General features: G+C 39.2%; 1 protein-coding gene across 6 annotated transcripts in view; it reads left to right on the top strand.

Annotated features, from left to right (window-relative positions):
• The first annotated feature begins 4,651 nt into the window (after positions 1-4,651).
• The window catches only part of uso1 (USO1 vesicle transport factor), a 62,597-nt gene continuing 52,153 nt past the window's right edge, over positions 4,652-15,095 (top strand). For 2 of the 6 annotated variants that reach the window (XM_032538499.1, XM_032538484.1), the window contains exons 1-16: positions 4,652-4,897; positions 6,553-6,639; positions 7,192-7,256; positions 7,365-7,441; positions 7,684-7,695; positions 8,003-8,056; positions 9,495-9,595; positions 9,727-9,829; positions 10,007-10,062; positions 10,556-10,676; positions 10,808-10,986; positions 11,098-11,238; positions 11,888-11,976; positions 12,079-12,233; positions 13,070-13,275; positions 13,430-13,450. In XM_032538499.1, coding sequence (XP_032394390.1) covers positions 4,832-4,897; positions 6,553-6,639; positions 7,192-7,256; positions 7,365-7,441; positions 7,684-7,695; positions 8,003-8,056; positions 9,495-9,595; positions 9,727-9,829; positions 10,007-10,062; positions 10,556-10,676; positions 10,808-10,986; positions 11,098-11,238; positions 11,888-11,976; positions 12,079-12,233; positions 13,070-13,275; positions 13,430-13,450 — 1,533 coding nt within the window. In that variant the 5' untranslated portion in view covers positions 4,652-4,831. The remainder of the gene's footprint in view (positions 4,898-6,552; positions 6,640-7,191; positions 7,257-7,364; positions 7,442-7,683; positions 7,696-8,002; positions 8,057-9,494; positions 9,596-9,726; positions 9,830-10,006; positions 10,063-10,555; positions 10,677-10,807; positions 10,987-11,097; positions 11,239-11,887; positions 11,977-12,078; positions 12,234-13,069; positions 13,276-13,429; positions 13,451-15,095) is intronic. The other 4 variants (XM_032538491.1, XM_032538506.1, XM_032538516.1 and 1 more) reach the window with 4 other exon arrangements.

Below are 15,095 nucleotides of genomic sequence, written 5' to 3' on the forward strand. Positions count from 1 at the left end.
TTACTGTTTCTCATGGTGCCTCTACACCGAATGTTTATCTGTCAGGTAATTGCATACATGAGCACTTGACTGCATTCATACTTTTTACAGCAATGGTCAAGGAAGAGGGTTACAAAGAAGAGCCATCATGCTTTCAGACCAATTTGTGCTTTTACATCGTACTGATGGTTCAAAGTTTGAGGACATAAATTAACACTTTGATAGTTCATGTTTTTCACCAGTTTTCCATTACCCACCTTTTTCCAAACTTTTAAATGGTCTTCAAAACAGAGATCACATTCTGTAAATTAATTTTCCTGTTGTTAAACACAGTAGAATGGATCCTCATTGTGTATCATTCCAGTCCTTTTGTGAATGAAAATAGAAGTACTTTCTTGGCTTTAGAAGTGGTAAACAGTTGGCAGTCATCTTAATTTTACTGTGGTTACCCTTTCCTTGTTGCTAGTACAAAAGTGTTGCAGGTGCAGACATTTTAAAAAAAAATTCTTTTCTTTTTTCTTTTCTGTTTTTTTTTTTAAATATGTTGGACTTAACATACAATAAACTACTGATATCAGCACCACTCATACCGTTTGTCATGTTTGCAAGTTCCTCCGTAAAAGAGAATAGAAGCTGTTGCGTTTTGAAAACCAATGACAGATCTGCCCGCTGAAGTGGATGCAGAGATACGCCAAGACCACGATTTGTTTATATCAAATATTTTGCACTTTGAAAGACATGCTTTGGTGATAACCTGATTCTTTTATTTTTATTTTGCAAGCATTCCACTTATGGTATTTATAATTAGTAAGGGGCACTTAGTTTACAGTGAACTTGTCATGGTGAGTCCTACTCAGCCTGTCGTATTAAGTCTTCTGTGGCTCACCAAAAGGTTTGTAAAGTCTGGGTAAAATCCCAGCTTGGGTTTAGAGAAACCTAATTAACAACTCAAATATTTCACAGTTTAAGATGTGTGGATGTATTTGCAGACGCAGGGCATTCATAGCTTGACTCATACTCAGGACTAACATTACACTTTTGAAATGTCTCCCAAATCCCACAATGTAATGGGAGTGCTCAGTTGCTGCAGTATTTCTATAAAGATTCTCTGCATTCCCGTCCTCCCCCTCTCTCACCTAACTGTCCTGTCAAAAATTAAAGGCGGAAAAGCCACAAAAATTTTCTTAAAAAAAAAAAAAGATTCTCTGCAACTACTACTAAAGTTGCGGAGCCATGTTTTCATGTGTGAGCACCTATTTTGTGTGCTACATTTCAGCCGATGGTTGCACATTATTCTACTTCTCTACAGATGCTGGTGACTTGTCAAGATACACACTTATTCGCAAATAAAGGTAAAGAAGTAGACTTCAAGGTAGCAATAACATGGATGTGAATAGAAACAAAAAGCAGAAAAACTGTTAAGAAAACCAGCTTTTCAAATGCTTTATGAGGGAGGAAATACATTCATTATGTTTGTAAGACGCAATTTTTTAGTGAGTGACTGAATGTAGAACAAGATCTGAAAGACATTCTGCATTCATTGTTTCAATCCTTAATACAGTTATTCAGTTACATTTTGGTATATTCAAAGAATGTAATCCGTGTCCTCCTCCAGCATCTCTTCAGTCACTGTCACCATCCTCTTCAGATGATGTTTCACTGGACGTCGAATCAAAGCTTTGAGCCTGGAGGGGAGCTCTTTGATTTCCTTTTTGATTGCTTTGAGGGCCCACCGGGAGGCGTTTGCCTCTCCGGTGATCCAAGAACCATCGAGGAGCTGGGAGAGAACCGGATGCGCCAACAGGTGAGTGTGGAACAAGCTGGCCCCCTCCTTGTATAAACCTGGCGTCACCTTGTCCATACACGTAAGACCCTCCTTTGACTGGATACTGGAGAACGAAATAAGGCATGATAGGTTGGTAGAGGACATGAGGAAGGGGCGTCTGTCTTAGTTTCTTGACAGAGATAGGAGGTAGAGGAGTGGTGGTCAAAGGGTCATCAGTGACAGGAAAAATCTGACATGGGGGATTCTCATTTCTTGTCTTTGCAGCAACCGTTTCTCTCACAAAGGAGCCTGGGAAAAGAAGCAATGCAAATAGGATTTGGCATCACTCTTGGGATCAACTGGGAACGTTCAAATTCTCAAATTGTAGTGCAGAGAAATGAACTCATGTCATACCTTGTTTGCCATTTCCTGAAGTGTCTTCAAGGTTGTGCCTAACAGGGAATGCTCCTTGGAGAAAAGACAAATTAATATGTCTATGAATTTCACTATTTCAGAGGATTGCTAAATGCAAGGCCATCGCCAGGATTTTAGAAGCAATGAGGTCATGAGTGTAGACTGATTACCTCCCTCCCATAAACATGAATTATTTGGATGTTACTCAATATTTTATTTATTTAGTAAACTGTTCATAAAATCAAACAAAAACATTTAAAAGGCTAATGAAATGGAATGAATAACCTAAAACAATATTACGTTAAGGAAGATGTAGCAACTCTCCATCAGAATCCTTCTATTTCCCAGCATGAAGCTCTAAATGCTTTAGTAAAGTCAACGTCATTCTAGTGGGGCCTGAAGTGAAGCTGATGGTACTCGCCTTTATCTCCTCACTGGCTCGTAGGGCACTACTACACTGGATTAAAGACATTATGTCTTGTATGAATTTAGAGAAAATATGCTAAACTACCCAGGGATCTGAGAATACATTTTACAAAATATGGTCCCCCTACTTGACATAGTTTGAGAAACCAACTACAACACTATCAGAGTAGCTACCCCCTTCCCCTCTTTTATCTTATTTTCTTCCATTTTATTTATTTATGTTTTTTTCTCTCTCTATTGATTTTCTTTTGGTGATTTTCTTTTGAAAAAATATGTATATTCCATCGTACAGTAATTGTTTTTGCAAAGTTGTCATTCAATAAAAAAACATATAGAGGAATTATAGTGTAGGAAATGGCTCTGTAGTTGTTGTTTTTTCTTTCTTAAAAGTCAGAATGTAATACTAATTCTCAATTTTATATATTTAGTCTAAAGACATTGGAATCAGTCTACAAAATATGTAGAATTTATACTCCAAGCAGGTTTCTAACCCCCCTCCACAATTCCTGGAAAAGAGTAATCAAGTAAGTCAAGTTAATTTTATTTATATATACAGCATATATATATAGTGTATATATATATATATATATATATATATATATATATATATACATGTATATCACAAAATTCCCTCATCTGGTTTTACAGTCTAAACAACATACGAGACCCTAAATCTGAGAACATGACCTTAAACTGCCATGGCATTCTGACAGTCGGTGATAAAAAATATCTCTGTCGTCTGTACTATATGCTCTTCTAAATAGTTACAGCTAAAGCTAAATAGCTAAAGACCGGTGGCTGAATGACTCTTACCTGTGTTTTGTATCTGAAAGCACAGAAGAAATATAAGAGCTGCTGCCGTGATCAGTTCCATCGCTGCCTTCGCTTTTCTGAGGACCCTCCGAGAAGCTTTTTAAAACAAAGGGTGGTGCCATATTTGTTTTGCTGATTGATTTGTCTTATGACTCACTACTACCCACTGCTACTATAATTATCATTTATATTATTACATTGAATCACTTTATCAACAGAAGCTTAATTGCTTTAATTACTGTACACAAATCAGCTTGTGTGGCGAAACAAGGTTTACTGAGAAACAGTCTAAGCTCAGTGCTGTGGTCCTGGGGGACAAAAACAAGAGGTACAAGCTACACGCTGAAGAGCACAGGGAGTAACTACGGTCAACCCAGACATTAGAGCAGTCATATGGCAGAAGGCGTCACGTATAATTGTTTTCAATTTCTCAATCCATAAAAACAGAATTACAGTGCTCCTAATCAACCATCACTGATTATACTCAACATTAATCACTAACAACGCACTCATGCAATGTTAACTAAACTAATCAATATTTCCTTAGTGCAATTCTTTGTGTTATGTGAATTAAACTATTCACTCTCTTTACTTAAATATGTTTAGCTTTTTACTGTTTACTGCTTCTTCTTTTTTAAAACTTGTTTATCATTCCTTGTATTTATCTTAATATTTTGACACAGGACCTCTCTACAAGACTAGTTCACGGGTATCCTGATATCCTATCACAATATAACACTTTGAAAGGAGCCCTTCTGCATAGTATTGTTTTGATACTTTATGTACATTTGGCTAATAATACTTCTGCACCTTTACTTACAGTAAGTAACTTTGAACTATTTTTAGACAATGGTATTTCTACTTTTACTGAAGTAAAGGATATGAGTACAAGGCCCTCATTTTAAATTAAACAACATTCAATGTTGATATTATTTTAATTATATATATACTGTGTATATATATATATATATATATATATATATATATATATATATATATATATATATAAATACATATTAAAAATAGCACTGACAGAGTACTGTACTTTTTTCTTTGGCTGATACAACTGTACTTAGAATATTTTTTATGTATTATTTTTTTCATCACTGCATTTGGACTATTTTTAACACAGTGAACTGAATGAAATTGTTTTTTGTATTAGTTTATGATCATTCACACTCCAAAACCCCCAGTATAATCAATAACTTTTCTTGCCCTTTAAACAAGTGAACTCTGCTGATCAGCCACGTATCGCCACGTCTGCGCGCATGCGTAGTGCCCTCACATCTGTGTTCCGGGGTCGAATAGTCAGTGTACACTTTTGCTTTTCTATTCACCTAGTTGATCACAGATCACTGAGGGGGGAAGTGTGAGTGTTTTTTTTTTTAGAAGGAGAGACGCTTTATATACGGCACCGAGAGGACGTTTATTAAGATGAACTTCTTAAGAGGAGTGATGGGTGGGCAGGCAGCCGGGCCGCAGCCGTCCGGAGCGGAGACGGTAGGAAACCAGCCGGGCTAGCTGCGGCTAACTGCGGCTAACTGCAGCTAACTGCAGCTAACTGCAGCTAACTGCAGCTAGCTCACATTTCCACCACTGTTTACCTGACACACTGAGACTACACACACACGTCAGCATTAAAACGTGTGTATGTACACTGAGGGTTAATTTCTTTCTCTAAAAACACCCAGTATGGCATGTTGAGAGGCTGGGCCCTCCCTAAATCAGAACCACGAGCTACTTTAAGAGGCTAAATAGCTAACGTAGCATAGCTATCTGTCAGCCAGCAGCAGGGCTGGCTGACATATCTGCTGGTTTCTCTACGTGCAGCTGTGATGAATGGGAACACGAAGGAAAGAATACGGACAATAATGAATACGAGGAACATCAGCTTTCAGTCCCTCTATCAACATTGTCCTACAATGTCTTTATTTTTCAAATATCCTCCAACAATACAGAAGCTAAACATATTCACATCTAGTATAAAGGGTTGAATTAAAGGCAATTAGTAGGCCACCACATACACATAGTCCTCCTTCTTGCTATGCACTGTCATGTAAGTCTGCAAAAACCGGTTACTTTCATTCTCGATATATCTGCTGATTGTCTTCTCTCTCTCTTGTCTTCATAAATGGTTAGTCCGTAAAATAGTGACCATTTCTTATCACCGTCCAAGGTGACATCTTCAAGGTGCTTGTGTTGTTCAGCACCCAAACATATTCTAGCAGTATAAAACAAAGTATGAAATTATCACAGGGTGTAATCCCAGTATAAAGCATTCAGCATCTCGATATACAGCAGCATATGACAGGCATGCAGAGCATTGCAAGTAGTGCCGGAGCATTATAGCCACATAATCAGATCTTTATGGGTAAATACAATACATTCATCAAGAAACGTTTACATCAGTGATGTCTTTTTCAGTACTGGTGTTTTAAAAAGTAACTAAACATTAATGTCAGAAGAATCACTCTTTTGACTAATTAAATCACATTTAAAATAAATTATACTGTGTTATGAATGTATTCTTGTCCCCTACACTTTCAGTATAGTGTTTCTTGCAGTTGAAAATTCCTTGCCCCTTTTCTAGAACAAAAAAAAGTTATTCTCTCCTCTAGACCAGTGTTTCCTAACCTTTTTGGCTCCTTAAATTAAAACAATTGTGACATATGTTACTGTTTGAATATCTCTGCTTGTTGTGATCATGCTAACCAAAGAAGATTTTTTTCCCTTTTCATATAATTAACAAAGATTAGAAGAAAGTATTAAAACAAATGCATTTTTTTCATCTCATAACGCCTCAGATGGAAAAAACTACTATAAGGGTGTGCACTGATGTGCAAAATGCTTGCCTTATGCCTTATTAAGACATGAATACAGGGGCGCCCAGATAACTCTGTTGGTAGATCGGGCCCCTTATATAAAGGTTTACTCCTTGATGCAGCAGACCTGGATTTGACTCTGACCTGCGGCCTTTTGCCGCATGTCATTCCCGCTCTCTCTCCTTTCATTTCTTCAGCTGTCCTGTAAAATAAAGGCCTAAAATGGCCAAAAAATCATCTTAAAAAAAACATAGGCATGAATACAGATTTCTTCTCTTGGTTGTTAATTGGAAGAAGTGCAAGCAAAATAAATATTGATTCCTTTATTGGCAGATCCAGAAGTTATGTGACCGAGTAGCCTCCTCGACGCTCCTAGACGACCGCAGAGATGCTGTCCGGGCGCTTAAGTCCCTCTCTAAGGTACAGTGAATTATAAAGTTATTGGAAATGGGTGCAGTAGAAATACACTCAGTTGCCAGTTTATATAGTACAACTTAGCTAAATGTAATGCAGTCTAATACAGCAGTCCTGCAATAAATACTACCTTCATGAAGTTTATAATGTTCTGTGTGTTTTAGAGAAGTGTTTATTGAACTTTATAATCATTTTCAATATTTAGTTTAACTGTCAGTGATATGGGGTGGACAATATACTAAAATACCTCAGTATAAAAATCAGTTTGATTAAAAACTGAACATTATAACCTTTTAAAGATTTATTGCAGGACTGTTGTATTTGACTGCATTACTTTTTGTCTAGGTAGATATTATAAACTGAGTGTATGATTCAGCAGCTGCATCTTAACTGTTATTCTTCTGTTTTATAAATTACAACGTTTTTATTTCAAAATTGTATTTTTGTGTCTTTAAATCATCTTGTATTTCCTAAAACTCTCATGTACAACACTTCTAATTGCCTTGTTGTTGAAATGTACTGTACAAATAAACTTGCCTTCCCTATTATCTTTTATAGAAATATCGCATGGAAGTTGGCACACAGGCGATGGATCACTTGATTAACATACTGCAAACTGACAGGTGTGTTGATGAAGTGTCAGGTTGTCCTAAAAACCGCATTGTGTTTGATTGACTCAAGTTTTGTGAACAATAAATCTTGTGCTCTGCTTCTTCCTGCTACTTGAACAGGTCTGACTCTGAAATACTTGGCTATGCTTTAGACACGCTGTACAACATCATCTGCAATGATGAGGAGGAAGAGCAAGGTATTAAACCCTCCCATTATTATTATTAGAAATGTTGTGATCGTTTGAAGATAATTCCTCGTAAATGTGTGGCTGCTGTAAACGGTGATTGAGCCTTTGTTTGTTTGCATGTGTGTGTGTGAGTTCAGTTCATGTCGACTGGACATCAGTGAATTTGCATTTCCCTCTTCTGTACACTGATAATGAATGTTTTATGTAAATATTCTCATCTCTCTTTTCTCTTCCATGTTTTAACCCTACAGATGAATCAGAAGGTAAAATTCTTTGACTGTGCATGAGCCACCCCCACCCTCCACACACGTCCCATGCACCCCCCACCCCACCCACCAACCACCAGCTGCGCCTAAAAATCATACATTGTTCTTGGTTGGGTTGTTAAAAAAGACCACATTAATAGTCTTGCAGTACACAGATTTTTTTTTAATAGCTGATAACATTCAAGGCTGTGTGTTGGTTGTCACATCTTTACAAGAATCAGTCAGATTCTTCAGAGTGGTTGAAATGAATGCTAGCTGTTGGGTGAGGCTTTAAACTTCCTCTTCCCGCCTCTTGCCCTCGCAGACGCTGTAACCCCTATCCCTGCCTCAGGGAAGAATAAGAATGTTTCCATGCCTGGTCAGTACTGAAACCAAGATATCTCTTCCATAAATAGTACTGCTATTTAACTAACTACACTAAAATGCGCCGGCACTGGTAAAGTGGGTGGAAGGTGTTTGGGTGGTAACAAGAATGCTTCACTAATACCATCACATCTTTGAACCTCTGTCTCTCATTTCTCCTTAAATTCAAATGCCTGGCTGTTTTTGCAATGTTGTGTTGAAATTATACTGTGTACTTTTTAGAATCCGTTCACCCAAATTACAAAAAAAAATCATAGTTCCTCCCCTTTACTGTAGGAGTGTAGCTTTTTGTTTATGTATCTAGCTCTATTTTCGGTCTCAACCATCTGCCTCTTTAGCTCTAGTTTTGCAAAACTGTCAAGCTGTGCGCCAGAAAACCAAAACGATGAGCTAAAAGAAGCAAAAAGGTTCTTTAAATATTTCTGTGTATTCATCACCCCAAATGGCCCCTTTTAAATTAGTCATTTGATCCATTGTTAATATAAAGATATTGATTATAAGCCTATATTTCTGTGGTATGTATGTGGTTACATACTATTTATATTTATGTGGTTTTTGGCGGCGTTGAGCAAAAATTCCATTTTAACTTTTCAGCAGTTTGTTATTCAAGTGGTCTGACTAAAAAAACTGTACCTCCACTTGGCTTGGTTGTCAGACTTTAGAAAGTCTAACCGTGACAGGAGACTTTGGCCCGTCACAAGTCATTTCAAAGACCGACAGGGTTCCTATTGGCTCTTCTATACATGCAGACAGAGAGGGGAGAGGGAGAGCTCCGGGAAGAGATCTCCCTACTACTTTAATTCTGTATAATAAAATAAAAACTCTGGCGTTTTTTTGTGCTTTCTGCCTACTGCAGCTTTAATGTAATTATTCAATGCGACAACATAGTTTTTGGCTGGAAGCAGAAATCATAGAGATCGATATATCAGAATGTGGACAAATATACCTAAAACTATCTGCATCGGTAGATACTGTTTTAAGTTTCTTTTTTTAAATTATGGTGAGATTACAAGGTGAGTATACACTTGCTCTCAGTGCAATGGTGTTGCTAACCAAGGCTCTCAGCTCATCCCAAATTAAATGTTTGTTCCCATGTATACACAGTAACCCTACTGAGCTCACTCTCTTCACCCTCCCAGTCGGATGTCCCCTCCTCTGTGACGCCATTTACTTTTCCCAGAAAGTATCACCCTTAGCTTGGAACATTTTTTGAATGTATTTTGATATTCCATGTAAAGTCATTATTCAATAGCAAAAAAAAAACACAAGCAATGACACAGGTTTTGAGAAGTTGCAGGTGCCTTATTATTATCGCCGTCTAACTCAGGCTGATTGCTATAAACAAACCAACTGGTTCCCTCACTAGACTTATGACTCCTCATGTAGTATTTATTGGAGACGTCACTTACTTCAGCTTTCATTCTCCTTCCCAGATGAGGCTGCCCAGAAGCAGGCAGATGACCTGGGTGCCCAGTTTACAGAACAGTTTGTTCAGGACCCTGAGCATGTGACTCTGCTTCTCGCTCTGTTGGAGGTACTGAACTGTGTCTTATCCAGTGGCAAGACGTCTGTGTTATTATATTTGTTTAAACAACTGCCTGACGTACTTAAGCATTGAAGTGATTGATTGATTGATTGATTGATTTATGTATTTATTTATTTTAGGAGTTTGACTTCCATGTACGTTGGCCTGGGGTAAAGCTGTTGACTGCTCTCCTGAAGAACCAGTGTGTCCAGGTTCAGGGTATCATTTTGGTCAGCCCCATGGGTGAGTGTGTCCTTTTCACATCAGATCCAAACTTGGATTTTACTAACCCTCCGTTTTATATCAACATTTATGTATGCCTTTACTGACGGCACCTGTTAGCTCCCGAAACATAGAAGATGAGTCAGTTTGTTTGTTTTACCTGTATTAAACAGTTTTTATTTACGTTTTCATCTGCAGGTGTTTCCAGATTGATGGATTTATTGGCAGACTCCAGAGAAGTAATCCGCAACGATGTGAGTAATTGTCCCTGTTGAGACTTTCAGACCCACTTTGGCTCTGTGTGGAAAAATGCAGCCCTGTCCTTCATTTTAAAGAGGCCAGTGCATCGGTTGGCAAAAAGGTTCTATGATAGGTAACATCTGGCATACGCACATTCCTGGTGGATTACTTTGTAACACGAATGTTGTATTTCTGCCGATTACCAAATTAACAAAAGATGAAATAATTGCAGCCGTGATAACTTTACAGAGTTGTAAACATCTTGTGTGGTGTTATAAACTATGCAGTGTGTCTGCACTCAGAAGCCTCCAAATTCACAGATTTGTTACTCAAACTTGACTTCCTAGTATTTTCGGTCTCACAGCACGGTTACCTTAACGCTTCCACTAAGGCAGCCACCTGCATTGCAACACAGAGCTGATTTTTTTTGGTCTGCATGCTCACTAAGTTTGTTTAACACAGTTCTTTTTGTCAGATGCGTGATTACCTGTTTTTTGCTTCCAACAGGGTTTGCTGTTGCTTCAACAGTTGACCAAAAGCAATGCTGCCATTCAGAAAATTGTGGCATTTGAAAACGCGTTTGAGCGTCTTCTAGATATCATCACAGAAGAGGGCAGTAGCGATGGCGGTAAAAGGATTTTCAATGCAGAAATCTTTCAATGCAATCCAGTTTCTTGATTTTCTGTTATTACGATGGTACGATTATTGTTTTTCTTGTGAGATATGTCCTAATTCACATCCTTTTTTCCCTCTGTGCAGGTATTGTGGTTGAGGACTGTTTGCTGCTGCTGGTAAACCTGCTAAAGAACAACAGCTCCAATCAGAATTTCTTCAAGGAGGGCTCCTACATTCAGAGAATGAAGCCCTGGTTTGAGGTCGGTGACGATAACTCTGGCTGGTCTGCACAGAAGGTCACCAACCTCCACCTTATGCTGCAGGTAATGCCGAACAGTCACGTTGATGTGTTCTTTAACCTATTTACACATTAAACAAGCACAACAATTGGATCTTGTTTTGCTATAAACTTGATGACAATGTTCTGTTCCCAGTTGGTGCGAGTCATGGTGTCTCCAGTGAACTCTCCTGGAGCTACAGCCAGCTGTCAGAAGTCCATGTACCAATGTGGTCTGCTGCAGCAGCTGTGCACCATCCTCATGGCCACCGGTGTGCCTGCTGACATCCTCACTGAGGTAATGACACAACGTACTACCCAGTACACAAAAAAATAGTTGCTTAAGGCTGATTTATGCTTCCAAGTTAAAACAACGCCGTGGGTACGTACGTAGTTATGGGGAGATACCGACCATACGCCAGACCTACGCCGTAGCCGGATGTGCACCTCTCAAAAAAACGTAACTATACGTCGCGGCAATGCACGTCATTCTGCTTTGGATTGGTAGCGTTGCATTTCCCTCTACTCATTTCCGGGTTCTCCTTCTCCATAAACAACATAAAATCAAGGAGAGGGTTAACTGTTCCTGCTACAGATTTCCGACCATGGTCAGAATGCACCATGTTTCTCTATTTCTCATTGTATCTCTAGAGTCGGTACTCACTCTGAGGGTAATTCCTGTCACTCTCTCACTTGCTCTACCACACACACACACACACACACACACACACACACACACACACACACACACACTATTCACAGGCTAATCTCTTAAAGAAATCAACGTGCACACTAACACACGTATAAAATTCAGGCCACTTACGTAGGATACTGTGAAAGTTCTGTGTGGAGCCTCCGCACAACCATAAATTAGCCTTTACTCAGACAGCTTGGCTCCTTTTGAGACATACTGCATTCAAACTTGTGATCTGGCCCCTTTCTTTCAGACCATCAACACTGTATCAGAGGTCATCAGGGGCTCACAGGCAAACCAAGACTACTTTGCATCAGTCAACGCTCCTTCAAACCCACCAAGGTAAGACACAACCAATGAGCCGAGATATTAAATCACCCATATCCATTTGATATTCAACTGACCTAACTTTCTCTCTAATCACTCTTGTTCATCTCTCCAAAGACCGGCTATTGTGGTGCTGCTCATGTCCATGGTGAATGAGAGACAACCGTTTGTCCTTCGTTGTGCAGTCCTCTACTGTTTCCAGTGTTTTCTGTACAAAAACCAGAAAGGACAAGGGGAGATTGTGGCTACACTGCTGCCCTCCACCATTGATGGTCAGTTACAGAGTTGAGAAACTTTTTAAGTGGAGTTTGAAGACAAATTATCCTGATATGACATTGTGGTTAATATATATTTTATAATTTGTGAGTGACCCCAAACTTTTGACCGGTAGTGTGTGTATGTGTTATATATATATAATATATATTACACATACACACACTACCGGTCTACAATTTCCATTGTAGACAGAATACCAGCTGAGATCAGTTGCATTGTTTTTTTAACCAGGGCAGCAGTTTTCAGATTACATTATGTGCTGAAATAATTGCAAAAGAGTTCGCCAATGTTTTTCTAGTTAGTTTTTCAAAATGATATCAGATTAGTAAACAGAATGTGCCTTTGGAACATTGGTGAATGGTTGCTGATAATGGGCAATGTAGATATTGCATTAAAGATCAGCCACCCACCAGATCAGCTGGTATTCTCTCTATAATGGAGAGGAATAAAAATGTGTATGTGAACCCAAACTTTTGACCTGTGTGTGTGTGTGTGTTGGGTGTGTGTGTGTGTGTGTGTGTGTGTGTGTGTGTGTGTGTGTGTGTGTGTGTGTGTGTGTGTGTGTGTGTGTGTGTGGTGTGTGTGGTGTGTGTGTGTGTGTGTGTGGTGTGTGTTGTTGTGTATCACACACCATTTAATGTATACTCTTTGTTCTAATTTATAAATGTCTTGTTTGATTGGAGTTTGACTAAAAGTTATGTTATTGTACAGTTGTTGGTTGTTGTACACCAAACATCAGCTAAAGATGGATGGACTGCTGTTTATTCTGCCTTCAGCTTTATTTATGTATGTTCAATAATTTCTTTACTGACTTGCTCACTTATTTCCGCAGCCAATTCCATCTCAGCGGGCCAGCTGTTGTGTGGAGGTCTGTTCTCAGTAGACTCTCTGTCCAACTGGTGTGCTGCTGTGGCCTTGGCTCACGCCCTCCAGGACAACCTCACCCAGAAGGAGCAGCTGCTGAGGGTCCAACTGGCGACCAGCCTCGGAAAGCCCCCCGTCTCCCTGCTGCAGCAGTGCACCAACATCCTCTCCCAGGTAGGACCATAACAATGGCACTACTGCTGGAATCAAGGAGATGCTAACAGGTTATGTGTGTCTGGGTAGGAAGAGTTTTTTTGGCAAATGAAGGTTAATACTGAAGTGTCAACAACAGTGAATAGAACAGTGTCACGTTATTGTGGTTTTGCAGGGAGATAAGATCACCCGGCGGGTAAGTAACTTTTGTCTGTGTGTGTGTGCTGTGAGTGTTTGGGTTATTTTTTGCTTGGCATTTGTAATAGAGGTCTTGTTGGCCCATGTGTTGGGGGATCTTCGCTTTAACTCTTTAACTACCTCTCTTTCGTCTCTAATTTATGGCTATGACCCTGTTCTTCCTCATTAGTGGGGCACACGGGTGCACTCGTTCCTGCAGATTTAAAAGCTCACTACTAGTGGGGAAATGCACAAGTTGTCTATTTGTGTACTTCCCCACTAGTAGTGAGCTTTTAAAGACAGACAAGACAGGTTCAGAAAAAAGGGACACAAAGGTTTTTTTGTGGGTTTTGTCATTCTAACACCTGCTTTGAGCTGTGACTTTGGTTCGTTTGGTGTGCTGCTAGCCCTTATCTGTCCAGGAAGTGTGCCTCAGCAGCTTTTGGGCCTTTTCCTGTCCAAATGAGAGATCTCCACTCTTGTTTCTCGGATTCTCTTATCAAGGAAAGGGTTAGACTTTAAGGCAACTGATCTTGGTTAAAGGTGCTCTGAAGACGATTAACCAAGTCCAGTTGCCCTAAAGTTGAACCCTTCCTAGGATAACTAGGACCTGAATGACTGAGAACTGTCACAGACATCTGGTTTTCTTACTTACATGTACCTGCTTACAAGTGCCCAGTGCAAGTGCCAAAAGATTAATATACTTTATACTGTACATTTAAATTTCACTGTGCGGAGCGGTATTAGAATTGGTGTAGCTTCAGGAGAAGTGCAGGGTTATATTCTACTGTGGCAGTAAAGAAGCTGAACCTGAAGGTGAAGCCGTCAAAAATGTTTTTTAACTTGGCATAATGACTGGAAGGAGTGAGATTGGGGACAGGGTGAGGAGCTCAAACATCTGTAAGTAGCCAGGAATACAACTTCTGCTTCTTTATGTAAAAGGAGACTGCGGAGATTGTTGAGACATCTGAAGAAGTTGCCTGTGGAGGTATTCCAGTCACATCCAACTGGGAGGAAACTCTTTGTAATGGTCTTTTTCAGTTTGAAGGAAGGGACTGGCATTCTTTTCGCTTGAATCTTTGATTTTCGTCAGGCTGTAGTTTTAACCACAGACACATAAAGAAGCAGAGTATATGTTTTTGTTGTTGTTACAGAAGCCTATGTTTGTTCAATTAATACTTGTGGTCATTTTCCTGTCTTTTTGTTTTTTTCGCTTCGTTTTGCATAACGTCATATTTGGAGTCTAAATCTGAAAAGGTGATTTCGTAAGTTTTTGTAGTATGTAATGCTAAAAAGTTTTTACTAGAGTCTGTGTAGTGGTGCGTATAAGTTTATGAACCCATGCTGCATTGGACTAAAAACAGGAATGAAAAAATCATGTTTTGGAAATTTTTAATTTAAAAAATAGGGAAAAATCCAACCTTTAAGGACACCAATTTTCTTTGGAATTAAAATAGCTCCACATCACCACATACCCTTCACCATAACTAGAGATTGGCAGGGGGTACTTTGCATAAAATCATCTCTTAATGCAAATCAAACCAGCTATTAGGCTAACTGAAATAAGACCATGCCAATCTCAAGTTAGGCTGCAGGGTATTTGATCATGTGGGGCTATTTTAATTCCACAAGCCAAGGGAACTTTATAAGGATGCATAGTATCC

The sequence above is a fragment of the Etheostoma spectabile genome, chromosome 2, assembly GCF_008692095.1.
Source record: "Etheostoma spectabile isolate EspeVRDwgs_2016 chromosome 2, UIUC_Espe_1.0, whole genome shotgun sequence".
Classification (NCBI taxonomy): Eukaryota; Metazoa; Chordata; class Actinopteri; order Perciformes; family Percidae; genus Etheostoma; species Etheostoma spectabile.